We start from the raw sequence: 27,422 nt of genomic DNA, 5'->3' as shown, positions 1-27,422 counted from the left end.
CTTAACACTTGCTTGTACATGATAATAAAAACTCTGTAACAATTAGGCTTGGGGCTTCTCGGGGGCTTCCTCTCCTGGAGGCACTGAGAGGCCCGAGTTCGAACTCGTAGTAAAAACAACCCTGCTTATTAGCTTCAACTTCGGTCTCTGGTGGTGACCAGAGGGGGACCACGGACTTGGGGCATAACACAGACATCGCTTGAGCAAACCGAACAAACACAGCCTAGGGGTGCTGTGTCTCCATGCTGTACTTTTAATGGGTGGCTGTCACAGAAGTCTCGGCTGAAACCACCGAATTTTAACTTCCTTTCCTTCACAACACATCATCGAAGTCTCACTCACTCGCTCCCCGCATTCCACATTCACCTCCACACTGCATCCGCGTCACGGACTCCAGCAAAACCACCAAAACTCTAATTGATCCCGACTGTTTCTATCAGCTGTGCTCAAGACAAGACAGAAAGTACTCTGACGGGGTCAAAAACAGGAAAAGGGGGGCTGGGCATTTGGCACAGTAGTTAAGAAGCCACCAGGGCTCCCACACCCCATACTGCTGTGCCTGGTTAGGGTCCCGGCTTCCCTTCTGATCCAGCTTCCGCCTAACATGCACCCTGGGAGGCAACAGGTGATGGCTCCAGGGCTTCGACATCTGCCGCCCATGAGGGGACCCAGACGGAGGTCCAGGCTCCCACCCATGAGGGGACCCAGATGCCTCCAGACAGAGCTCCAGGCTCCCACCCATGTGGGGGACCCAGATGCCTCCAGACGGAGCTCCAGGCTCCCACCCATGTGGGGGACCCAGACGGAGCTCCAGGCTCCTGGCTTTGGCCAGGCAGGCCCAACCCCAGGTGTCATGAGCATTTGCATGAACCAAAGAATGGAAGACCTTCGCCTGTCTCTCTCCCTGTGTTTCTTTGCCTTTCAAATAAGCAAAAACAAATAAATACCCAGGACGAAGGACGCTCTTCGCAGTGTTTGAGGCACATCCATGCTTACCCCTAGTGGCGGGAGGCCTTCCACGATGTTCTTCTTTCCAGAGAGGAGGTCCGACACCGGCCTCTTCTTCAGAGAATCCCTCCTGGCTCGGTATCTCCCCGACGTCGTGAGGTCAGACTCGGACATGGAGGGCGTCAGCAGCCCATCTCTTCTGGGCCGCCGGGCGTCAACACTCGGGTGGACAGGGCTGATGTCCCTGACCCTCTGCTCAGTCTCTGCCACGTGGGACTTGGGCTCGAGGATGTGCAGCGGGCCTGCGACAGGCCCGACGGAGGCATAGGAACAGCTCAGTGGCGGCTCCTGGGAGTAACCGCCCTGCTGCTGGGGCTCCTGGGCACCTGCAGGGAGGCTGGCCTGGGCCTTGCTTTCTTCTTCAAAGTCCTCCTCTTCCTCGCTGCTGTGGATCAGCATGGTGGCGTCCGAGAGAGACTTCTGATGGCCATATCTCAGGCTCTCCCGCTCCTCAGGCTCTTCTTGTTTCGTCCTCTCGGTGAAGACACTGGGCTGGGAAGAGATGGCCCGCGGGGCCATGTCTGCGGCCGACGCCGACATGGTCCTCTCCTTGAGCCTCAGGCCCTCAAAGCCGTGGCTCAGCCCTGCGATCTCGATGCTGTTCCTCTTCTGCAGCTGGGCGTGCCGGGCTGCCGTGAGTGGCTCGCTGACTTCCTGCAGAGAGTGAGCCACAGGCAGGCTGTCCTCTTGGAACGTCTGCACCGAGTGGTGGACGCGCCTGGTGATGAGATCCGGGTTGCTGCTGCTGATGTAGAGGTGGCGGGACAGGTCTGGGGTGCTGTTGGCGGGCCTCGGGTATGGGTATGGTGGGGGTGGCCGGTACACTTGGGTCCTCATGATGTTTGCAGCCGGGTACTCCTGAGCCTGCAGCTGCACGTTGGTCAGCTCAGGCACGCTGACCGCCCCCACCACCGGCCGCCGCTCAGCAGGGTAGGGATAAGGAGACTGGCTGTGGAAACTGTAATTCAGGTTGAAGGGATAGTGGGCCGACTGTGGAGAGGCGAAGTGTGCATGATCCCGGATCTCGGGCTGGCTGTAGACCAGGGCGTCGGGCCTGCTGTATGCATAGGAGTTGCCGATGCTGAGGTTTCTCAGCGAGTGGCTCTGCCTCTCCGCGTGCACCATGCCCCTGTTGAGCTGCTTCATCACAGTCTCGTAGTCTGGGGTCGGCCGGTACGACGGGGGTATCAGGGCACTGTGGCGATGGGACGGGACGTAGTCGGGTCGCATGACGTCGCTCCCCGTGATGCTGGGGTTGGAGGACATTGGGGAGGGCTGCAGGAAGGGCTGAGGGTTATTTAAGGAGTTGGTGCTGTGTGCACTGTAGACACTGCCGTTTCGGATTCGGCCGTTGAGGTCAATCTGGGCTCTATCCAAGCTTGTCTGAGAGTGACAGTAATATCCATTCTGGCTGGGTACAAAGAGGTTATCTGTAAAAAAAAGTTTGAAATGTAATTTTAAAATGACATTTTAGAAAAAGGTATTAAATTGGAGCAGTTGGTTCAAACAAAGAATGAGTCCTGAGTTTGGATGACGTCTTCAATAGACAGCTTGTAAAACCCTGCCCAAAGGATGTGGCTTCACCCACTGCGAGGGCCCATGGGGGACTCGGCTTCTTCATGCATAGCCCGGAGGGGACCCTGCCTACATACAGGGTGGCACTCAGTATCAAGCACCCCATAAAGACTGGCCAAATCTAAGTCCAATGTTAATAGTATAGCTGTATCCCAAAGCATTGTCTTTTTCTGAAAATTAAAAACGTATTACTAGAAACACAAAAACCATGTGGACCTCGAGGCCGACACTGTTGAAGGCACTGAGCCACTGACTGCTCCCTCTGCCTGGCAGAGATGTGGCCTTGATGAGGCTGAGCTCGCTCCAGCACCAACTGCCCGTAAACATTTAGATTGCCTGTGGAGCTTCTTCCAGAATGAAGACAAAAGCTTCCACCCTAACAAGGCAAAGAAACAGCAGGATCGGGGCTGTTCCCATCCCACAGTGTCACTGCGGCTGCACGCCCTGGAGGCCCAGGATCCAGAAGAGCCCGGCTACCACAGTTGTGCTGCCCTGCCCTGCCCCCGTGCTGCAGTACGATGTGGACCCATGAGTCAGGAGTGTAACTGGATTTTACAACCGCGTGAGGATGCCTGTCCCGCCTGGAAGGGGCCTATCTGCTCGCCTGAAACGCTGGCACCATGAGTCCTTTCCAGCAAGGCTAAGAAACTCAGCAGCAGTCAAGTCCACAGAAAGAAGTCCTGTGAAAGGCATTGCTTCTGTGCTTCTAAAGCTCCACGATGTCTCAAGTGGCAACCGATTCTCAAACTGGCATACCACAGAGCCCTCTGCTCTGGGGGCACACCCAGCCCCGCGGTGCTCCTGCCGGCCCACAAGGTGCCCTTGTCGCTGTACTTTTCCCACTCTGGAACACTTGGCCGTCTCCTAGCCCCTGGACTCTCCCTTGCCTCTGCCATCACGGCTTGGGTCCCTCCCCCAGCTTGTCTAGACCAGCATGGCACCTGGCTGGCTGGTGTCCCTGCCTCCATCCCTGTAGCCCTCCACCTGGCCATGTGTGGACTAAGAACAGAACAGGTGGCAGGCATGTGGCCTGGTGGGTAAAAAGCTGCTTGGAATGCCCCCATCCTCCGTCACAGTGTCGGAGTTCAAGTCCTGACTCCGAACCTGATTCAGTGAAAACTACCCAGGCCTTAAGTTCTCTAAGTTTTCATAGATTTATTCATAGCAATAATGCTGGGAAGCACTAGGAAATGGAGTACCTCACCTTGGGAAGAGGCATATGGCTCTGTGTAATGTCCGTTATAATGCAGCTGGGGTGGGGGAGGCATCACATATGGCTGGGGGGGTTTAGGCTAAGAAATGGAAATAAAACACAAGGTTAAAACACATCTTCATGTAACATGGGTAAAATAATTCTCTGCTGGATTCTTTCCCTCCATTTAAAAAATAAAAAAGTCTAAAGGAGTTACACAGATTACATATGGAAGATAAACTTGGAGACACAATAGCCTTCATTTTCAGTGTTCCCCACGTGGCTATGCCAAGCCTTACATACAGAGTCTGAGGACACTAGAAGCACCAGAAAATCTGCATCCAGAAAAGTTAAGAGCAAGAGGCGGGGCCGGCGCTGTGGCACAGCGGGTTAAAGCCCTGGCCTGTAGTGCCAGCATCCCATATGGGCGCCAGTTCTAGTCCCGGCTATTCCTTTTCCAATCCAGCTCTCTGCTGTGGTCTGGGAAAGCAGTGGAAGATGGCCCAAGTCCTTGGGCCCCTGCACCCATGTGGGAGACCTGGAAGAAGCTCCTGGCTTTGGATCGGTGCAGCTCCAGCCGTTGCGGCCATTTGGGAAGTGAACCAGCGGATGGAAGACCTCTCTCTCTGTCTCTTCCTCTCTCTGTAACTCTTTCAAATAAATAAAATAAATCTTAAAAAAAAAAAAAAAAAAAGACCAAGAAGCAATAAACACAAATTGCCTCATATAAATATTTGAGGATAAGAAGCTTATATGTGGGGCAGGTACTGTGGCACAGCAGGTTTAACCACTGCTTTGGACACCCACATCCCATAACAAATTGCTGGTTTGAGCCCCAGCTTCTCCGCTTCTGATCCAGCTTCCTACTAGATGTGCCTGGAAAGCTGTGGACGATGGTCCAAGAATGTGGGTTCCTGCAACCCATGGGGGAGAGCTCCTGGCTTCCATCTGGCCCATCTGTGGCTGTTACAGGCATTTGGGAAGTGACCCAACAGACGGATGTTCTGTCTTTCCCTCTCTCCCTGTCATTCTACCTTTCAAATAAACAGTTCTTAAAACAAAGCTTACATGTAGCATATTCAAGCTTATTAGACAAAGTCATCTAATATTTTAAATGTCTACCAATGTATGACTACTCTTGACAAATAGTCAAAAATGTTAGCATCAGGTTAAACCTAATATTTAAGTACATATAATGTAATTATATAAATGTTAGTTGGACCTATGGAAAATCACCATTTCTTTGGTTAAAAAAAGTCAAAGATCAGCACACTTTTATGGCTCAGACTCAAAACAAAAACTAGCAAGAGCAGATTTTATGACGTCTATTTTGTATATTTATTACAGAATAAAAGCAGTCACATTTTCTTACCAGAGACATCCTAGAGGAGGACCTTCTCCTGATGGGGTTCACCGTGACAGGCTGAGTTTGCCTGTAAAATAGGATGCCTTTGAAAAGAGTGCACACATGTTTCCTAACATAAAAGGGGAAGACGGTAAATCGTCCAAACACAAGCAAATTCAAAACTAAACCATTCGCAAATTAGCATAAAGAAACAGAAATTTCCTACAGTCCCATGGGACCAGGACCCTTTTCTGCTGCCTGAAGCTGCTGGCACCACACTTGGTACCAAGGCCCCTCTCGGAGCATCGCAAGAAGAATCGCAGGTGCACCCTTCCCTGGCCCTTACAGCTAAGACCCCTGCAGGGGCCTTCAGCGAGAGAGAAAGAGACAAGATATGTCACCCAGGAACTCATCCCAGGGGAGGCAGGCTTGGAGCAACTGTCTCCCTCCCCTGAGCTCGGTCAGCACCAGCACCTCCACCACAAGTCCTGGGGTCACCACAGCTGCCTGGCCACAGCCTGAGACAATGGCAGCCTGTGGTAAACTCACTTACACTCCTTTGCAAGAAACGTGTCTGTGCTCTGTTTTAAATAGATGTTTTATTAAAACAATTCAGCAAAAAATAAATTTAAAAATTAAAAAGCAACTAAGAGTGTTAATGAGTACTGACTCACATGTATGTGATAATTTTTTTAAATTACTCACACGAGTTCCATCTTAGAATAAACAACTAAGTAAAAAGGAACAAGAAACCATAAAGTGCACTTGTAACTTAATTGCCTTTAAGTAGGCACAGGCCTTTTTTGGGTTTTGTGTGTGGTCAGTTTTACTGAAAACCAGAGCTTGGAACCTAAACACAAATGGGTTCTTGGCTGTGTGGGTGACTTAGGTAATTTTATCAAAGCATTTTTTTTTAATCCTTTTTCCATCTGTTCCTGGCTCAGGAGTTTATGTGACCCCCAATTACTGATTACAAAAATCTTCTGTGATCTTTGGTCATGTGTTCTAAAAACTGTCAGAAAATTCATCATCACACAGTGAACATTCGATCCATTTTAATCAGTCAATTGACCACCACAACAGGGAGCTTCATGTCTCAGAAATTAACATTTTTCATGGCACTCTAGTATCTGATACCTTATACGCAAACCTTGAATATTAGCTTTTTTTAAATAACACTTTTGAGCTAAAATGAAAACTAGTGCAGTATTAGGATTTTAACCTCAGGTGACCACAACTGTTCTTACTGGTTGACTTTTAAAAATAACTTTACTTTACTGGAAAGGATTCAGGTTGCTGATGAAAAGCAGGTGCCTCTTTTCCAAAGGGCGTGCGCTCTGCCCATGCCGGCAGCGAGCCAGGCCTGCATGGGCCAGCTGGGCTGTTCTTCATTCTGGGACATTCCCTAACTAAACATTAAATATTCCTGCAAACGCGTCCAGAGTTTTGCCTCTGGTTATTCTCCATTGCCATGCCAGGGGAAACTGGGCAAACAGTGTCCCTTGAACTTTACATTCAGTCTATCAGCAGACTCACAGTCTAAAAGGACTGAACTTTGAAAGTCCTATCAACCCAGAACTGGAGACATGGTTGTGGACAGAACCGTCTACCAGCCAACCCCAACCATGTGGCCCAGCTGCCCAGCCTGCGGCGGAAACAGAACTGAAGTGCATCTAACACAAAACCCAAGGACACAGAGCTTAGGAGCACGGGCGGCAGCTCCCACGTGTGACAGCTGTCCCAGCACCCTGGCTGGCAGCACCCAGAGTGGAGGCGGACACTGCCCAGCGCAGGAGCCGGTTCTACTGAACACAAAACCAACCAGTTTGTCTTCTGCTGCCAAACTGTGTGATCCAGGCAGCCTCGCCGTCAGTGCTAACACCCTGACCTCTTTCTCCTTGACACGGTGCCAGTAAATGCAGTTTAATCCATGATCAGCTGTCCTCACCCTAGCACACAAGAGACAACGAAGTCCCTGTCGGATGTGACTTTCAAACTTGGTGGGCAGTGACTGTGTTGTTGGGTGTTGATAAAAAACAAGACGACCGAAGAGTTCTTAGAAGAAACCACTGCAATGTGTGCGCTAGACAAGGCCATCCATAAGCCTACCAGCCCAAGGAAAAGAAGTGGCACCCATCAAAGCTGCACCAGGAATGTCCATGACTATCAAGGAATCGGAACACCAACCCCAGAAGCGAGAGCCAGATATTATCCTGACTGGACAGATGAGGAAAATGACACTGCTTGGGTAAGGGGCTGGGGAGATTTCTAGATCATACTGTTGTACCAATAACAGTAACCTGGGTAAGGTTAGAAAACCACATAAGGCCTCTCAAATGCCACCCTATTACACATCAGGACTGGGGGTGAAGACTGTCTTAAAGTCCTTGCTATGGGCCGGCGTCGCGGCTCAATAAGCTAATCCTCCACCTGCGGCGCCGGCACACCAAGTTCTAGTCCCGGTCGGGGCACCGGATTCTGTCCCAGTCACTCCTCTTCCTGTCCAGCTCTCTGCTGTGGCCCAGGAGTGCAGTGGAGGATGGCCCAATTCCTTGGGCCCTGCACCCACATGGGAGACCAGGAGAAGCACCTGGCTCCTGCCTTCGGATCAGCGCGGTGCACCGGCCACAGCGCGCCGGCCGCAGCAGCCATTGGAGGGTAAACCAACAGTAAAGGAAGACCTTTCTCTCTCTACCTCTCTCACTGTCCACTCTGCCTGTCAAAAAAAAAAAGGGAAAAAAAAGTCTTTGCTATGCAAGACTCCATCTCAGTGGGGCCCGACTGCCCCAGCCTGAATCCCACATACAAGCCAACCGTCAGTTCCAGGCTAGCTCCAGTACTATTAAATGTCCATCACACTTAAGTTCACACACCTGGACAGGATTCCAAGTCTACCAAAACTGGAATTATTACTACACTAAACATAACTCATCTACATAGAGAGTTTAAAAAGAATTGGCAATAAAAACTGAATCTTATGGGCCAGCACTGTGGTACAGCAGGTTAAGCCTCTATCTGTGGTGCCAACATCCCACATGCTACTGGTTCCAGCCCTAGCTGCTCCACTTCGATCCAGCTCCCAGCTAATAGCCTGGGAAAGCAGCAGAAGGCCCTCGTTCTTGGGCTCCTGCACCCACGTGGGAGACCCAGAAGAATCTCCTGGCTCCCAGCTCTGGCCTGGCCCAGTGCTGGTAAGCTCCAGCCATTGTGGCCATCTGGGCAGTGACCCAGCAGAAGGAAGACCTATGTCTCCCCGTGCCTGTCTGTAACTCTGCCTCTCAAATAAACAAATATTTTTTAAAAACTGAATTTTATTTTTAGTTTTATCATCAAAATGTTAACTATTAGAGGCTTTGTTTATGGGTGGTGGGCATTTGGTCTGGCAGTTAAAATACCAGGGAAGGTGCCTGTGTTCTGTCAGAGTGCCTGGGTTCAATGCCAACTGCTAGCTCCTGGCTCCAGCTTCACCATGATGTAGACCTTGGGGTGGGGGGTGATGGCTCAAATGGTTGCATTCCTGAAACCCACCTGGGGAGGGGGTAGGGTTGTTCTCAGCTCCTAACTCTGGCCTCAGCACAGCCCTGGCCATCAGACCAGCAGATGGGAACTCGCCATATCTGTCTTTCTGTTGCTGGCTATATGCCTCTCAAGTAAGTCTTATTTTGTAATTACTAAATAAAAGCTTCATTTATTCACATTGGAAACAAAGGCTTACAATGAAAAATCTTCATTTCCCAAAAAATGAATCATGAATAATTTCAAAGGAACAGTGTGGGGGAAACCGGTGTTCATAATCTACTGGAGTTACAAAGATTACAAATAAAATTTGGAAAATGGTCTCTTAATTACTCCAGGGGCCAGCACTGTGGTGTAGCAGGTAAAGCTTCCGCCTGCAGTGCTGGCATCCCATATGGCACTGGTTTGAGTCCCGGCTGCTCCACTTCTCATCCAGCTCTCTGCTATGGCCTGGGAAAGCAATAGAGGATGGCTCAAGTCCTTGGGGTCCTGCACCCACGTGGGAGACCTAGAAGAAGCTCCTGGCTCCTTACTTCGGATCAGCTCATCTCTGGCTGTTGCAGTCATCTGGGGAGTGAACCAGCAGATGGAAACCTCCCACCCCCTCTCTCTCTGGCTCTACCTCTCTCTGTAACTCTTTCAAATAAAGAAAATAAATCTTTTTTTTTTAAATATTTATTTATTTATTTTAAAGTCAGAGTTATAGAGAGAGAGAAGGAGAGGCGAGAGAGACAAAGGTCTTCCATCTGCTGGTTCACTCCCCAGATGGCCGAAATGGCCGAAACTGTGCCAATCCAAAGCCAGGAGCCAGGAGCTTCCTATGGATCTTCCCACATGGGTGCAGGGGCCAAGGATTTGGGACATCTACCACTTTCCCAGGCCATAGCAGAGAGCCGGATCGGAAGTGGAGCAGGCAGGACTCGAACCGGCGCACATGTGGGATGCCAGCACTGCAGGCAGCAGCCTTACCTGCTACACCACAGCACCGGCCCCAATAAAATAAATCTTTTAAAAATAAATAAATAAAAATGAAAAAATAAAAAGAATCAGATGCTCCCTGTACAGACATAGTATATGCAACTGATGACATGAATGTGCTTTTATTCAAACTTGTTAATAAACAGTGATATTCTAAAAATTAATTTTCTGAGACTAAATCACTTACCACAAATAAGTAATCATTTGTTGTTTTTCCTCTGCATTTCAAAATCATTACTGGGTGGGGCGTTGCCAAAATATTTAGTTAAAAAAGGCATTAACCACCAACAAATATGGAGGCCTACTAGAAAGCAATTATATTTACAGCTTATTCTAAATGACTGATTCTCCACTATTTTCCAGAAAAGAAATGAGTTAGGTAATGAGGGCTCAATGTTACGAATGCTCTTAAATTTATGAAAGCCTTTAAAGTGAATGCACTGTGTTCCGACAGACTGTAAGTCTACTGCATGAATGTTAGAACACACTCCTTGGCCGGCACCGTGGCTCAATAGGCTAATCCTCCACCTTGCAGCGCCGGCACACCGGGTTCTAGTCCCGGTCGGGGCACCGGATTCTGTCCCGGTTGCCCCTCTTCCAGGCCAGCTCTCTGCTATGGCCCGGGAAGGCAGTGGAGGATGGCCCAAGTGCTTGGGCCCTGCACCCCATGGGAGACCAGGAGAAGCACCTGGCTCCTGCCATCGGATCAGCGCGGTGCACCGGCCGCAGCGGCCATTGGAGGGTGAACCAACGGAAAAGGAAGACCTTTCTCTCTCTCTCTTTCTCTCTCTCTCACACTGTCCACTCTGCCTGTCAAAAATTAAAAAAAAAAAAAAAAAAAAAAAAAAAAAAGAACACACTCCTGCAGAGAAATGTCACACACGGCTGGGGACTAAGCTGCCAACGGGGACCCAGAGGCAACAATCCTACACTGGTAGCATCACTGAATCCAGCCACCAGGGGGCACCCTTCCACCTGCAAATGCACTAGAACTGAACTGGGGGCAGCCAGCAGAAAGGCTTCGCACACCCACAGAGAAAGCAGGGTTTCTCTTCCTCGCAGTCAGCGCTCACCCAACGCCATCACCAAACCAGTGGCAGGGCAGGGGTGGGGAGGGAAGCGAGGGGGAGGAAAGGCACAAGCTAAAACCACAACATGTGGGGATGGCGTTGGTGTAGCAGGTGAAGCTTCAGCTTGCCAACACCAGCATCCCATATGGCAGCACACGTTGGTGTCCCAGCTGCTGTGCTGATCCAGCTCCCTGCTAATAAACCTGGGAAAGCAGCAAAAGATGGTCCAAGTGGTTGGGTCCCTGCCATGCGTGTGGGTGACCCTCATCAACAAGGGGGCAGTAAGAACTGTGCCATCAGGGCCACTCTGAGGATTAAAGTTGGACACAAAGCAAGCATTTACTGCATTATCAGAATCATTGTTATTAAGAAGGTGGGAAAAAATCAGAACAGTTAGCATTACACTAGGACTAAGCAAACGAAATGCCTGGTGAAGCCCAGGCTGGGTACACTTAAAAACTGATCTTGGGGCCAGCGCCACGGCTCACTGGGCTAATCCTCCGCCTTGCGGCGCCGGCACACCGGGTTCTAGTCCCGGTCGGGGCACCGGATTCTATCCCGGTTGCCCCTCTTCCAGGCCAGCTCTCTGCTGTGGCCAGGGAGTGCAGTGGAGGATGGCCCAAGTGCTTGGGCCCTGCACCCCATGGGAGACCAGGAGAAGCACCTGGCTCCTGCCATCGGATCAGCACGGTGCGCCGGCCGCAGCGCGCTACCGCGGCAGCCATTGGAGGGTGAACCAACGGCAAAAGGAAGACCTTTCTCTCTGTCTCTCTCTCACTGTCCACTCTGCCTGTCAAAAAAAAAAAAAAAATTGATCTTGGGGAAGTCTGCCCTAGGGGTTAAGATATCAGCTAAGATGCCTGCATCCTATATCAGCATGCCTAGGTTCAAGTCTCAGCTGTTTCTTTTTCTTTTTCTTTTTCTTTTTTAAGAAAGCTTTTATTTAATGAATACAAATTTCATAGGTACAGCTTCAGGAATATAGTGGTTCTTCCCCCAACACCCGCCCTCCCACTTCCTACTCCCTCTCCCATCCCATTCTTCATATTAAGATTTGTTTTGGGGGCCGGCGCTGTGGTGCAGCAGGTTAACGCCCTGGCCTGAAGTACCGGCATCCCATATGGGCGCCAGTTCTAGTCCTGGCTGCTCCACTTCCGATCCAGCTCTCTGCTATGGCCTGGGATAGCAGTAGAGGATGGCCCAAGTCCTCGGGCCCCTGTACCCATGTGGGAGACCCAGAAGAAGCTCCTGGCTCCTGGCTTCAGATCGGCACAGATCCAGCCATTGTAGCCAATTGAGGAGTGAACCAACGGATGGAAGACCTCTCTCTCTCTCTCTCTCTGCCTCTCCTCTCTCTGTGTAACTCTGACTCTCAAGTAAAAAATAAATAAATCTTTAAAAAAAAAAGATTTGTTTTTAGTTAGCTTTATATACAGAAGACCAACCCTATACTAAGTGAAGATTTCAACAGTTTGCATCCACACAGACACACAAAGTGTAAAGTACTGTTTGAAAACAACTTTTACAGTTAATTATTATAGTACAACTCATTAAGAACAGAGGTCCTACATGGGGAGCAAGTGCACAGTGACTCCTGTTGTTGATTTAACAGTTGGCACTGTTACTTATGATGTCAGTGACCACCCAAGGCTCTTGACATGAGCTCCAGCTTCCTGGTAATGCAGACCCAGTGGGTAGTAGCGATGGCTCAAGTAGTTGCTTCCTGCCAGCCATATGGGAGACCTGGATTGAGTTCCCGGTTCCTAGCTTTGGCCTCCAATCTGGCCTCAGCCCCAGTGGGCATTTGCCAAGTGAGCCAGCAGATGAGGGAGTTTGCTCGTTCTTTTCTTTTTTTTTTTTTTTTTTAAGATTTATTTATTGGCCGGCGCCGTGGCTTAACAGGCTAATCCTCCGCCTTGCGGCGCCGGTACACGGGGTTCTAGTCCCAGTTGGGGCGCTGGATTCTATCCCGGTTACCCCTCTTCCAGGCCAGCTCTCTGCTATGGCCCGGGAAGGCAGTGGAGGATGGCCCAAGTCCTTGGGCCCTGCACCCACATGGGAGACCAGGAGAAGCACCTGGCTCCTGCCTTCGGATCAGCGAGATGCGCCAGCCGCAGCGCCCATTGGAGGGTGAACCAACGGCAAAAAGGAAGACCTTTCTCTCTGTCTCTCTCCCTCACTATCCACTCTGCCTGCCTGTCAAAAAACAAACAAACAAACAAACAAAATTAAATGAGAAGAAAAATCCATCTTCTTAAAAAAAAATTTATTTATTTACTTAAAAAGCAGAGTTACAGAGAGGCAGAAGCAGAGACAGAGAGAAAGGTCTTCCACCCGCTGGTTCACTCCCTAAAATGGCCACAACAGCTGGAGCTGGGCCAATCTGAAACCAGGAGCCAAGAGTTTCTTCCAGGTCTCCCACGTGGGTGCAGGGGCCCAAGAACTTGGGCCACCTTTACTGCTTTCCCAGGCCATTAGCAGAGAGCTGTATCAAAAATGGAACAGGCCGGCGCCGCGGCTCAATAGGCTAATCCTCCGCCTTGCGGCGCCGGCACACCGGGTTCTAGTCCTGGTCGGGGCACCGATCCTGTCCCGGTTGCCCCTCTTCCAGGCCAGCTCTCTGCTGTGGCCAGGGAGTGCAGTGGAGGATAGCCCAAGTACTTGGGTCCTGCACCCCATGGGAGACCAGGAGAAGCACCTGGCTCCTGCCATCGGATCAGTGCAGTGCGCCGGCCACAGCGTGCCTACCGCGGCGGCCATTGGAGGGTGAAGCAACGGCAAAGGAAGACCTTTCTCTCTGTCTCTCTCTCTCACTGTCCACTCTGCCTGTCAAAAAAATAAATTAATTAAAAAAAATAGAATTTAAAAAAAAAAAAAGAAATGGAACAGCTGGGACTTGAACCAGCACCCATATGGGATGCCGGCACTGCAAGCAAAGGGTTAACCTTCTACACCACAGGGCTGGCCTAATAATTAAAAATTTAAAAAAAAAAAAGACATCGATCTGTCAGAGAAGGTGAGGAAGCACATTCCAGCAAAAAGCCTGGGCTCTAAGACGCACAAGCATGGTAAGGGTGACAGCTTCTGGGAACAAGATTCAGGGGCTGGCTGGGCTGGAGCAGATAAGCTTAGAGGAGTCTGTCCCAGACCCTGAAGGCAGGAAGGAACAAGCCCGGAGCTGGTCCTGACCTACAACTTTACAGGCAGTGCTACATCTGTGGCTTTTCCACCCAATTACAGCCTGCTAACAGTGAGACAGGGCGGTAAGGCCAGGTGGGAGGCAGAGAGCAGCTTAAAGAAGGGCTGTGAGGACTGGGCGAAATCTCCGGGGTCTGTTTGGAAGTCCTTTCGCCAGGAAGCTCTGCCTAACATGGCAGACATGAACGATGGACTTCTTCCCAAAGGGATCCAACAGCATCACAGACTTCCCAAATCAGAGCTCCCCTCCCACTCTCTGCTGCAGATTCTCTCAGCAAATTCACAGAAGCCCACCAAGAGCCAGGCACTTGCTTGGCACTGGGGACTTACTTGGCAGTAAGACATGGAGAGCATCTGCCCTTGGGCATGGCTGGGAAGCTAACCCACCAGCGAGGGATGGAAGGCAGCCAAGAAGCAAGTAAAGAGACGAATATATGTGTTCAGTTGGTGCCAAGTGCCACGGAGAGTACCTAGATAGGGTCAGGGTTGCAGTGGGCAAGGGTGACCCTGGGTAGGCAGGGGCAGCATGTGCGATCAGACCACTGACTGCACTGAGGGACGAGAAGGAAGTCCCAGCTGGGTAAGGACGGGATAGTCTGCCCAGGGGTGGAACGCACAGCCTAGCAGGGAGGCCGGTGCGGCTGGAGCAGAGCGGGCCAGGAGGAGGGAGCAGGAAGCAAGGCTGGAAGCAGGCGAGGACTGCATCACGGCCGGCCTTGGACTTCTGCTACCAGTGAGACAGGAGGCCAACGGAGAGTCGTAAGAAATGGGGCAGGATCTGACTCCTGTTCCACTCTGCCCATTCTGGCTGACTCGCAGCAAAGAAGCTACTGGCAGGAGGGGCCCGGAAACGGGGGAGGGAGAGGCCACCGCAATGCTGCAGGTGAGAAATGAGGGCAGCAGCCGCCGAGGCAGAAAAACACCCAGCTCCTTTCTGATCAGCTTTCTGTCTGTTTGCTATTTGCTTGCATTTGAGAGGTAGACAGTCAGAGCTCCATCTGCTGGTTCAGGTACCAAATGCTCAAACAGCCAGGGCTGGGAACTCAATCCTGGTCTCCCACATAGACTGCAGGAACCCAGTTACTCGAATCACTGCTGCCCCCCAGGGTCTGCACGAGCAGGAAGTTGGAATCAGGAGCCAGAGTCAAGTGTTGAACCCAGACCCTTTGATGTGGGATGCAGGCACCTTCACCACTAGGCCAAACGCCCACCCCAGATAGGCCGTGAACGTGGAGCTGGCTATGAGTAATGATGATCCGACGTGGCATGAAATGGAAGTAGGAAGTACGACTGCCAGGTCTGAGCATGGAGCGTGGCCTCCTGCTGACGTAAGAAAGGCAGGGGAGATGTGGACTTGCACCAGGAAGAGGAGGAGGAGATCCAAAGATTTGTTAGCTGTATCAAATTTCCCGAGGGAAATGTCAGTAGGCAGCTGGGTGCAGGAGTCAACAGCTCAGAGAGAAGGGGCTAGAAGCCAAGCACAGAAGCCTGGGATCTCCGGGAGAAGGGAGTAGGTGGAGGACAGGTATCAGGGTGGAACCAGCAAAGGGGGCTGGGAAGTACCAGCGAAGATAAGGAAGCCAGGAGGGGTGCGGCATCCTGGGGTCAGGGAAGGAAGCAGCAGCGGGAGGCTCAGCGCCCTGGAGCAGTCGAGGGACCAGGGACTGAAGTGACCACTGCGGGAAGGTCACCTGACTATGAGGGCAGAGGCACTGGAGCGGCCGCCCAGGGGAGACTGGCAGCAATAAGGGAACTCGAGAACATACAACACCCGGGAAGAACTCTCCTGTAAACAGGAGATGGAGACAGTGAGGCTGGAGGTGCAGATGCACGAGTTTCCCATGGAAAGCATCACAGCGAGCTTGTATGCTGATGGCTGAGATCCCGCAGGGCGGGAAGCTGGGAGGCACGTCAGCAAGAAGGGGCACGCGTTCTTCAAACACTTGAGAGCGGATAGCCTTTACCCCACATGCTGAGCAGGGCTCTGGTTTTTAAAAGCAATGGATATTTTTCCCTTTTCAAATTTCAATACAAAGAGCTTGAGTTACTGATCAGAAGAAATCTTAGAGGCATATCCAAAGTTAAAACTTAGTCCAGGAGCCGGCACTGTGGCACAGCAGGTAAAGCTTCCGCCTGCAATGCCGGCACCCCATATGGGCATGCATGCAAGTCCCAGCTGCTCCACTTCTGATCCAGCTCCCTGCTGATGTGCCTGGGAAAGCAGCAGAAGATGGCCCAAGTGCTTAAGCCCCTGCACCCATGTAAGAGACCTGGGAGAAGCTACTGACTCCTCGCTTTGTATCAGCTGAGATCTGGCTGTTGCAGCCTGGAGTGTGAACCAGCAAATGGAAGTTTTCTCTCTCTCTCTCTCTGTCTCTCTCTCTGTAACTCTACCTTTCAAATAAATAAATGAATCTTAAAAAAAAAAAAAAAGCTCAGTCCAGGGTGAATGTTGGGCACAATGGTTAAGACTCTGCTTGAGATGCCCACTTCCCGTATCGAAGTGCCTGGAGTGCCTGGTTTGAGTCAGACTCCTCAGTTCCACTTCCAGCTTCCTGTTGATGCACACCCCGGGAGGCAGCAGGTGATGGCCCAAGTCCTTGGGTCCCTGCCACCCACTTGTGAGACCAAAAATGAGTTCAATTCCCAGCTTTGGCCTGGCCCAACCCTGGCTACTACTGGCATTTGGGGGATGAACCAATAGATGAGAGATCTCTATCTCTGTCCCTCTGCCTTTCACATAAACAAAAATTTTTAAAAAGAAGTTGGTTCAAAGTTAAAATGAGAGGGGAAAACTCATAAAATGTTAACGTGGGATTTTTAACATGGAGTTAAAGAGAAGATATTATCACAAACTGTCAATAAAAGATACTGTCTGACAAAACTTTCTGCCCTGAATGATATGACAAAGTTCAAGATTAAAATTTCTAAGTTACTCTCTACCATTTCCACAAGCAGGATGTACTTACAGGTTACACTGGTTTAGTCGGTAAAATTTGTGTCTCGCAACGCACAACCTCCATACGTATTTTGCAGTTTCCATGTCTTCCTAGGAAACAAAATATGCATAAAGCAATATGAAAGCACGCATGCAGCTTGATGTTTTTAATGCAGAGTTCATCTGAGGACAAGACATAACTGGGCGACAGATCATGGCAAACTCACTTTCTGTTCACGGTAATTCTTGATATCCTAGCACTGTGTCCTATCACATGAATGCCACAGTAGGATTTGAATTATAAAGGCAAAAAAAGGAGTATGTGCTAACACTGTGAGTCTGACATTAAACAGGTTCAATTTAGAGGAACTAAGTGCTTAGAGGAAGCAAGTGCTTAGCCTAGCAGTTAAGATGCCCACCTCCCACATCAGAGTGCCTGAGTCAGTTTCCTGCTAATGAAGACACTGGGAAATAGATGTGGAAGCTCTAGTGAATGGGAAACCTGGGTTGTGTTCCCAGAGACCAGCTTCAACTCCCCTAGCCAGCAAAGGCATTCAGGAGTGAACCAGTGGATGGGAACACTGGCTCCCTCTTCTCTTTTTCTTTCTGTGTATCTTTATGTATCTATGTATCTAAATATCTATCTATCTATCACTCTCTCTGCCTCTCAAATAAGTTTGTTTTTTTGCCTTTCTTTTTTTTTTTTTTTTTTTAGAAAGGGCCACAGCAGGCAATTGATACAGCAGTCAAGATGCCATTTGGGACACCCACATCCAATATCACGGTGTGTGGGTTCCAACCTCAGCTCCACTTCTGATTCCAGTTCCTGCTAATGCATACCATGGAGGCAACTGTGATGGCTCGAGTACTTGGTCCCGGCCACACAAGTGGGAGACATGGGTTGAGTTCTGGGCTCTTGGTTTTGACCAGGCCAAGCACTAGCTGTTACAGGCATTTGTAGAACGAACCAGTAGATGGAAGATCTCTGTTACTGTCTATCTGTCTGCTTTCCAAATAAACTTTTTAAAAATGTACTTAAAAAAAAAAAAAAAAAACCTAGAATACAAAACACATAAAGATATCAATTTTTATTCTTGACAAATATACTCAAAGAAGTTTTAAACAAAACATTTGACTCAGACTTAATATTGCCTTTATCAACAGAGCAAAAGCAAATAACTCATAAATATTTCTGCAGGTTATTCATTTAACTATTGAAATTAAGATGTCAGTGCTGGGGCCAGTGCTGAGGTATAGCGGGTAAAGCCGCTGCCTGCAGTGACAGCAACCCCTATGAATGCCAGTTTGAGTCCCAACTGCTCCACTTTCAATCCACTCTCTGCTAATGGCCTGGGAAAGCAGCAGAGGATGGCCCAATTCCTTGGGCCCCTGCACCCATGTGGGAGACCTGGAAGAAGCTCCAGGCTCCTGGCTTCGGAGTGGCACAGCTCTGGCCCTTGCAGCCATTTGGGGAGTGACCCAGCAGATGGAAGACTTTTCTCTCTGTCTCTCTGCCTCTCTGTAACTCTGCCTTTCAAATAAATACATAAATCTTAAAAAACAAAAAAAGGATGTTAGTGCTTACTTCCTCCCTTTTGTAGTCCCTGAGGTTTAACCAAAGGTCAACATGATCTGAGAGTACTCACCCTAAGACTCATGCTTTCAACAGTATTTCCTGGGTGATTACTTTGTGCCAAGTGCCATTATGCAAAATGTTGCAAGATTTATAAAATTTTGTAATGTTCAAAAAAATGTGAAATATTATGTTTTAATGTCACTCCCCTCCCCTAAAACATACAAAAGGACACAGAGCTGCTAACATCTGGCAAAACATTCCATGCAAAGTCCTAATGCTTACTCACAGTTTGAAACTGGATGGTCTCCTCTTTGTTTGCCAGCTCTAAGGCAAAAAAGGACTTGTTGTGGGACATGTTAGCAATGTCATGCCACCTAAAGGACAACACAGAAAGAATGGTAATTTGAGTGCTCACGTATGTACTAGGAGAGAGGGATTTTGCTATTCCTTTTTTTAAAAGATTGATTTATTTGAAAAGCACAGTGACAAAGACAGAGAAATCTTTCATCCACTGGTTCACTCCGCATGTGCCTACAACTTTAGGGCTGGGCCAGGCTGAAGCCAGGAGACCAGAATTCCATCTTAGTCTCTCATGTGGGTAATGGACACCCAAACCTTTGAGCCAACATCTGCTGCCTCTTAGGCTGCGTTGGCAGCATGCTGGATCAGAGGCAGAGCAACTGAGACTTGAACTGGCACTTGGATTTGGAACCTGGGCATTCCAAGTGGCACTTTACCCCCTGCAATACAACACAGACCACACAGTTCTTTTAAGCTTGATGTCTAAGTTAACATTTGTTAACCACCTTTTTAAAAATAGTTCTTAATCGACTAGGTTACATTTCCTAATTGAAGTGATAGCAGCTAGTTGTAATAAGTAAACACATGTACACTAAATGAGAGAAAAGAAAATTAGAAAGACTTAAGGAACCGGGCCTGCATATAGCAGGTAAAGCCACCACCTGCAGTGCAGTCATCCCATATTGGCACCAGTTTGAGTCCCGGCTGCTCCACATCTGATCCAGCTCTCTACTATGGTCTAGGAAAGCAGTGGAAGATGGCCCAAGTGCTTGGACAGCTGCAACTGCGTGGGAGACCTGGAAGAAGCTCCTGGTTCCTGGCTTCAGATCGACCCAGCTCTGGTTGCTGCAGCCATTTGGGGACTGAACCAGTGGATAGAAAGACTCCTCTCTCTCTCTCCCTCTGCCTCTGTAACTCTGCCTTTCAAATAAATAAATCTTTAAAAGCAACAAAAAGACTTAAAACATATTACCTTCACTTGCTTAATTAGTTCAGTGATCACTGATCCCTGTGTTAGCTACATGACAAAGCCTCATTTATTCATTCAATGAACATTCTAAAGGATACTCATTCTAACAATGTCAGGTACTAGAGATACTAAGATCACAGTGATTGGTGATCACAAGGGCAGACTGGTGGGTGGGGCTGTGACAGAGAGGCAAATGCTGTCCCCACTGTTGCAGGGGAACAGGGTAAAATGAGGCCCAAAAGCAGGAAGGGGAAACGCTCTGAACAGCTTTAGGGTAAAGATCAAGTTCAATATAAAGAACTTACCTGAAAGTCAGAATTATAGAGAAGAGACAGAGGGAGTAAGAGAGAGAGCAAGAGAGAGAGACATCTTCCATCCACTGGTTCACTCCCCAGATGGCCGCTAAGACTGGGATTGAGCGATACCAAAGCCAGAAGCCAGGATCTTCTTTCAGGTCTTCCATATGGGAACAGGGGCCCAAGGACTTGGGCCACACTCTGCTCTTTCCCAGGCACATTAGCAGGGAGCTGGAGTGGAATCAGAGCAGCCAGGACTCAGCCAGTACTGCAGATGATGGCTTAACCCACTGTTCCACAGCGCCAGCCCCAAAGGAAGGGAATTCTAATGAGATTCCAGGGAAAGAATTTTGGGAAATTTAACTGTAACTCATGTTAAGAATCACCAAGCAGAGGTGGACATCGTGGTGCAGCAGGTTAAGCAGCTGCTCGCAATGCCCACAGCCCACTCTGGACTGCCAGCTTGACTCCCATCTATTCTCTTCTGATCCAGCTTCCTGTTAATACATTCTGGGAGGCAGCAGGTGAGGGCTCAAGGGCTTGGGATCCTGTCACCAACATGAGAAACCTGGATGGAGTTCTGGTCTCCTGGCTTTGGCCTCACCCAGCCCTCACTGTTGTGGAAATCTGGGAAGTGAAACAGCAGGTGAAAGACCTCGGTGTATCTCTCTCTCTTCATCTCACTCTCCCTTTCCCTCTCTGTCACTCTTTTAAGTAGAAGAAAATAAAAAAACATTTAAATACTAAATTTTAAAACTAAAAACTAAAAATCACCAACCAGGGCCACGGGGAGTATGTATAGAGAAGAGGGGCCGGCGCTGTGATGTAGCAGGTAAAGCTGCTGCCTGCAGTGCTGGCATCCCATATGGGCACCAGTTCAAATCCTGGCTGCCCCACTTCTGATCCAGCTCTCTGCTATGGCTTAGAAAAACAACAGAGAATGGCCCAAGTCCTTGGGTCCCTGCAACCGCGTGGAGGAGCCAGAGGAGGCTCCAGGCTCCAGGCTTCAGATCGGCCCAGCTCAGGCCATTGTGGCCATTTGGGGAGTGAAAGAGCAGATGGAAGTCCTCTCTCTCTCTCTCTGCCTCTGTCTCTCTGTAGCTCTGCCTTTCAAATAAAAAATAAATAAATAAATAAATCTTTTTAAAAAAAGAAAAAAGGTAGTAAGAAAAAGACCTGAATATCACCGGAGGTCTTCCATTCTTGTGTTTCACAAAGATTCCTTCAAGGCATGCTCCGATGGATATATCACTTCCTTGGCTATCCTAAAAAGGAGAGAGCAGAAAAGAAAGTTGTCAGGAAGGAGATGCAAGAGAGCTTCAACAACAGCGTCTACTTTCTTAAACTTGGTTCCCAGGTATGGAATGTCCAAAAGACCCAGAGAAGGAGCAAAGTCTGCAGGCCGCCAAGCAGTCACGTGCCCCTTAGCCACGAGGACGTGCTCTGTGCAAGGCGTCAGCGGGTACTTGCATCCTTGTGTAACTATCAGAGTGTGCCTACACAAACCAAGACAGCTATGACGTCACTAGCAATGTAATCTGGCGCGACCACGGTCACACACACCGTCTGGTCCACTGTTAAGCGAAGTGACCTGTAAACGCATCACCTTCTGAAGGCAGGAAAGTCGGAAGAACTGTATTTCTAGAGCTGTTCAAAGCACGAACTGCCAGAACTTCTGGCGACAAGGACCTCAGCATTTCCTTGTGCGTGTCGTCAGCTTCTGCACATCACGGCGGCCTTAGCCCCCACCCTTCCGCCGCCCCATTCTCTCCAACTGCTCAGTCTGATCCCAGACAGCGCCGGCCTTCCAGCCTCGCTTACCTTGGCAGGGTAGCTCTCTTCCCCGTAGCCGTCCATTCTCTCTACCTCCTGCATGTACAGCATCTCAGCATCGGGAGCTGTGAGGCCCCTGGAACCCGAAAGAACTTGCTGAGGTTGGTCACAAAACCAATTTTTTTTTTTTTTTTTTTTTTTTTTTTTTAGAAAATAAAGCTTTTCTTTAAAACACTGCACTTCAACTTGGCACAAAATACTAAAACATTTCACATTTCAAAGGGTCTTGATTGGTCCTATTAATCTTTTTAATATTTACCAAAAACCAACCGCAGGCAAACTACTGTTCTGAATGAGGATGGCAAGTTATATAAAACCCTACCTCTTGGGCAACAGATAAAACAAGGAAATCATCGCATGAGAGGACCCTTTCTAAGTCACCAAGTGATTGCTTATTACCCAAACATCAGGCGTCACTGAGAATCACGTGGTAAACCCCTAATGCTAAATGCAGGGATGGGAGAGGCATATCCTTTTAGCTCGTGTGAGGGGCACGCTGTCAGGATGGCCGGAAGCCAGTGTGGGTGCAGGGCTGGTGCTCAGCGACCTGGACTGTCACCTCTACAGCCTCGGCTTCTCCCCTTTCACACCCTCAAGGCACCCCACAATGCAGCCGTTCCACACTCCTAATTTCTTTGAATGCATCAGGTTTGCTCACGTCACTGGGCCTTTGCATATGTTACCCACTGCTTCTAGGTATATCTGTCATCCGTGTGTGGACCTGGTCCGTCCCTAATGCCCTTCAAGAGTCTGCCTACCTACCACTCTCCTATGTCACCTTGTGAGCACTGTGCAATCCCAAGCCATTCTGCCCTCACCTCTCCCAGGGTTCTCATTCCCTTATTAAAGGTATGGGACTACTATAACCACGGATGCCCTGCCCATCCCTTCCACTGCAAGGCTGGGAGTACACTCGTGGCAAGCAGATTATTCCATTTAGCTCTGTGCACCAGCATCCAGCATACCCTCACCCTACACCAGCACTACACCATCTTCAAGGAAATGAATGAATGAAAGCAATAGAAATCAGGGCAACATTTGCCCAAAGGGATCAACTATGCCAGCAAAACACGTGCTTCCTTTGGTCAGCAGAGTGCAACACTGGAAAGGCAGGCAGTAAACAACTTATGGGTGGGATTACCCCAAGGTGAGAAACACAGGCTCCTGGAGAAAAATACCCATGAGCATGTGGGAAGGAGGAGGGGACACAGAGGCCCAGCAGGAAGGGGTATTTCAGGATGATTCAACTGTTCCAGCCATCTCAGAGATCTCAGTGGAAGGAGACCACAGGTAAAACGTTATTTTACTTGGAAGGGCATAAATATTATAATCAGGCAGACCTGCTTTCAAATCCCAACCCTACCTCATGTGGAGACACTACGTCTTTTTTGAGCCTGGTTTTCCCATCTGCACACTAAAGTTACAAGAATTAACATTAATGAGCTATGAAGTCCCTGCGGTATTTGGTTTAGAAAAGACCAATGCGAGGAAATCGGCATCTACCAGCACACACAGGTGGGCAGAGGCAGAGGCCAGGGCACAGGCACCATAGCTCCTAGCACAGCTCCCCAGAGGCCAGCAACACGGCTTCTAAAGGTCTGAGGGCAAATAGCCCTGGCACTTGCACTGTCCATCGGAGAAGGAAACCCACCCCCAGTGCCCTACATCAAGCCCTGAACTGGCACCTTTTCAGACTGCCTGCCAGCAACTTCCCTCGGTTCCCTCACTGGTAACACGTGGATAACAAACGAGTTCATACGGCTGGGTGCTTAGCTAGAGCAGCACTTGGTGCAGAGCGGGCGCTCTCTGTGAATGCTGGCAGCTTGTAACACGAGGACGAGCAACAGCAACACGGCGCCAGGTTTATCTGCTGTCCCGCGGGTTTCAAATTTGAACAGGTGTGAGTTCTGCCCGCTGTCTTAACGTTACCTGTATTTCTGATGTAGTAAGGCCACCTTCTGGGTTGCTTCTTCCAGGACTTTCTCATCTTGTAACCATGCCTGAACAAAGCACATTAGCAATCACCAAATGAAACAGCTGGCCCTCACCCCACGTAGCAGTCAGCCAGCTCGCGTCACCAGCAGGCAGAACCACAACTGGCCCGAAACAGAGGGAGCCTGGCTTGTGCCCACGATCGTGATCTCCCTAAGGAACTAAGTGGCTTCTGCTCAAGAGCCAAAACCCCTGCCCTGAGAAAGATTCAGCCAGACCTGAACCCAGCACAACCACCACCTCTCGTGCATCCTCTGGTTGGCTGTGCAAACACGGAAGTACACACCTCCTTCAAACGTCTCAACACAGTTTTCATGTCATTTCCATCGGCACAGGCTTAGAAACAGAAGGCGGGTTCTTGTCTGTCATCTGCTTTTAAAATTGCTGCTGAGAGGTCAAGTTCATTTCAACCTAACTCTGGGAGGTTTCAAGCCTTAAAGTTTCAAGCCTCAAGTTAAAAAGCAAAGCCTATGGGGGCTGGTGCTAGGGCGCAGTGGGTTAAAGCCCTGGCCTGCAGCACCAGCATCCTATATGGGCACTAGTTTGACACTCAGCTGCTCCACTTCCGACCCAGCTCTCTGCTATGGCCTGGGAAAGTAGCGGAGGATGGCCCACGCTTCCTGGAGGAAGCTGCTGGCTCCCAGCTTCGGATCAGCTCAGCTCTGGCCATTGTGGCCTTTTGGGGAGTGAACCAGCAGATGGAAGACCTACCCCCCAACCCCCGTCTCTACCTCTCTCTCTAACTCTTTCAAATAGATAAAATCAAACTAAATTAAATTAAGTTGTATTAGGAATTCAAAACCTCTGCATGGTCCCCCAGAAGCTGAAAACAAATCCCTCTCTTCAGACTCAAACCCAAACACCACGCGAAGTTCTCTGGGCACATTTGCACATTCACATTTACAGGAACCCAGAAAACCACAGCACTCACACGGGAGACCCTCCAGGAGGGGACTGATGTGTCAACACCATTCCTGCCCAGCAGGTCCACCACATGGAACTGACTTCAGGGATTGCTAAGGGTACAGGAACAAACTTTATAGAAGGCCCAAGGTCAAAAGAATTCTTACCACAGGAAACAAGGCAAATTTCTGAAGGAAGTCCTGGGATTCATACTGATCAAAGTCACCAAAATCAGCTACACAAAACGACAAATATTCACATGTTGATTATATTTAACTTGCAGAGCAGAACATGCACAATAAAATTCAATATTTAAGTGGTGTTCTTATGAGAAATCAAATATCATTTAAACAAATATTAATCAGGTAGACTCATATGTCCTGATGGGAAAAATGGCTGCGAATGAAGTAAAAAAGTTACAAACTACATAATATGCACTTGTGTTTTTATAATTTAAAAAGACAAACAAAACCTACCCTGCAGAAGAAACCAAACTCAACAAAAGTGATTATCTCTGGGGAATGGAATTAAAATCATTTGAATATTATTCTCACAGCAAGATAAATTTGTTTTGAATTTTAACCTGTTTTTAAAAAAGTGATAATTCAGCAAAAAAAACAAAACTGATGAAAAGGACAACTTAAAAGACAAAGGTGGGACAGGCGCTGTGGCTTAGCTGCCTGCGCGTCAGCATCCCATATGGGTGCTGGTTCTAGTCCCGGCTGCCCCACTTTCAATCCAGCTCTGCTATGCCCTGGGTCTTCGGGCCCCTGCATCTGTGGGGGAGACTGAGAAGCAGCTCCTGGCTTCAGATCAGTGTAGCTCCAGCTGTTGCGGCCATCTGGGGAGTGAATCAGTGGATGGAAGACCTCTCCCCCACCCCGCCTCTGCCTCTGTAACTCTGCCTTTCAAATAAATAAATCTTTAAACAAACAAACAACAACAAAAAAAGACAAATGTGAGGGGAGCAGACATTATGGCCAAACATGTGAAGGCACCATCTAGAAAGCCTACATCCCAAATCCCACATCAGAGTGACAGTGCAAGTCCTGGCTACATCACTTCCCACCCTGCTTCCTGCTGCTGCACTTGGGAAAGCAGCAGATACCAGTGGGAAACCTGGATGGAGTTCCAGACACCTGGCTTGAGCCTGCCGCAGCTCCAGCTGTTACAGGCATTTCAGGAATATACCAAAGGATGGAAAATATCTCACTTTTCTTCTCCCTCTCTCTCTAGCCTCCACTGTGTCACTCTTTAAAATAAATAAAGACAGATCTTCAATTAAAAAAAGAAAAACACAGGGGCTGGCACTGTGGCGCAAGCAGGTTAAATCCCCGCTCTGCAGCGCTGCTTCCCATATGGACACTGGTCCTAGTCCCAGATGCTGCATTTTAGATCCAGCTCTCTGCTATGGCCTGGGAAAGCAGCAGAGGGTGGTCCAGGTCCTTGGGCTCCAGCACCCACGTGGGAGACCCATAAGAAGCTCCTGGCTCCTGGCATCGGATTGACTCAGCTCTGGCCAGCCATTGTAGCCAACTGCGGAGTGAACCGGCAGATGGAGGACCTCTCTCTCCTCTCTCTCTGCCTCTCCTCTCTCTGTGTAACTCTTTCAAATAAATAAATAAATCTTAAAAAAAAAAAAGCAATCACATTTAAAAAAATATTAAATGTTTTAAACATGTATATAGGTATGTATTTCTGCTTGTTGTGCTGTTCGGTCATAGACTGGTTAACCTTCCAGAAGCTCCAGGTTTCATAGTAGTAATCCCGATGCATTTTTCCCTAAAAGAAGGCCCTTAGGTAACAAGCGTATTTCACTCACACATAAACGCTACGAAAGATGCACATGGAAGGTCAGTTACTTGCAGAATCCCTGCTGTCTTTGTGACCACACACATTTTAATCTGACAGAGCTATGAAGTTATTAATTGCCCTTATTTACCTTGAACAGCTAAGCCTGCCAGCTGAATAGCTTGTTCTAACGTACAAGGAATGTTTCCTTCCAAGATATCTTTCTTCAGCTGCAGATAATACTGATACCTATAAAAAAAATGGAATTTCACAAAGTCAATATCAATATTATCCTTGAGACACAATGAATTTTATCATAATTCAACAGAGGAGCATAAACTAGTCAAAGTCTTAACCTCCCTAGGTTTTCAAAGAATGAAAAGAATGTCCTTGACTACACTTCAACTACACTTACACATACACACAATTTAATTAATTTAATGAGTCACTTATTCCTAAATATAGTTATTTCAAAGTGAAAACCATCTATAACCTTAGTTGGTCATCTGTAGACACCTGTAAGATATCTGGTCGGCTGTAAGACAGACCCTGTAATTTGTTCTTTTTGTTTGAGAAAGTGAAGAATTAATGGCCAGTCTTTAGAAACTCTGACTGGGTTTTTCGCCTGGCGATTAAGAAGGTTGGAATGCCTGTGCCTTCTGTGAGTTTCCAGATTTGATCCTGGCTCTGGCTCCTGATTCCACTTCCTGCTAATGGGGACCCAGGAGAGGCATGAGTGATGGCTCCACTAATCGGAACCTGTCACCCACGTGCGAGACGTCAGCCCAAGCCTGGCTTAGCCCTGGCACACATCTGGGGAGTGTACCAGCAGATCGGAGTTTTCCTTCATCTTGTTCTCTCTCATAAATAAACACACAAAACTTTGACTAGGAACACGGAAATACAACTGTTAGCCTTTGCTTGTCCTGCCTGGTAGAAGT

The 27,422-nt window shown here is 48.8% G+C and overlaps 1 protein-coding gene across 1 annotated transcript in view; it reads right to left on the bottom strand.

Moving 5' to 3' along the window:
- Positions 1-27,422, bottom strand: part of PTPN21 (protein tyrosine phosphatase non-receptor type 21) — an 82,553-nt gene that overhangs the window by 18,621 nt on the left and 36,510 nt on the right. Inside the window, exons 4-13 of the mRNA XM_062181702.1 lie at positions 26,633-26,730; positions 24,858-24,925; positions 23,725-23,795; positions 21,784-21,871; positions 21,139-21,227; positions 18,683-18,770; positions 16,852-16,931; positions 5,148-5,208; positions 3,788-3,875; positions 997-2,438 (exon numbers count right to left, since the gene is read on the bottom strand). Of these exons, the coding sequence (XP_062037686.1) occupies positions 997-2,438; positions 3,788-3,875; positions 5,148-5,208; positions 16,852-16,931; positions 18,683-18,770; positions 21,139-21,227; positions 21,784-21,871; positions 23,725-23,795; positions 24,858-24,925; positions 26,633-26,730 (2,173 nt within the window). The remainder of the gene's footprint in view (positions 1-996; positions 2,439-3,787; positions 3,876-5,147; positions 5,209-16,851; positions 16,932-18,682; positions 18,771-21,138; positions 21,228-21,783; positions 21,872-23,724; positions 23,796-24,857; positions 24,926-26,632; positions 26,731-27,422) is intronic.

Source organism: Lepus europaeus, chromosome 22, assembly GCF_033115175.1.
Source record: "Lepus europaeus isolate LE1 chromosome 22, mLepTim1.pri, whole genome shotgun sequence".
Classification (NCBI taxonomy): Eukaryota; Metazoa; Chordata; class Mammalia; order Lagomorpha; family Leporidae; genus Lepus; species Lepus europaeus.
The sequence above is the reverse complement of the archived record's forward strand: the minus strand, read 5'-3'. Positions and strand labels throughout refer to the sequence as shown.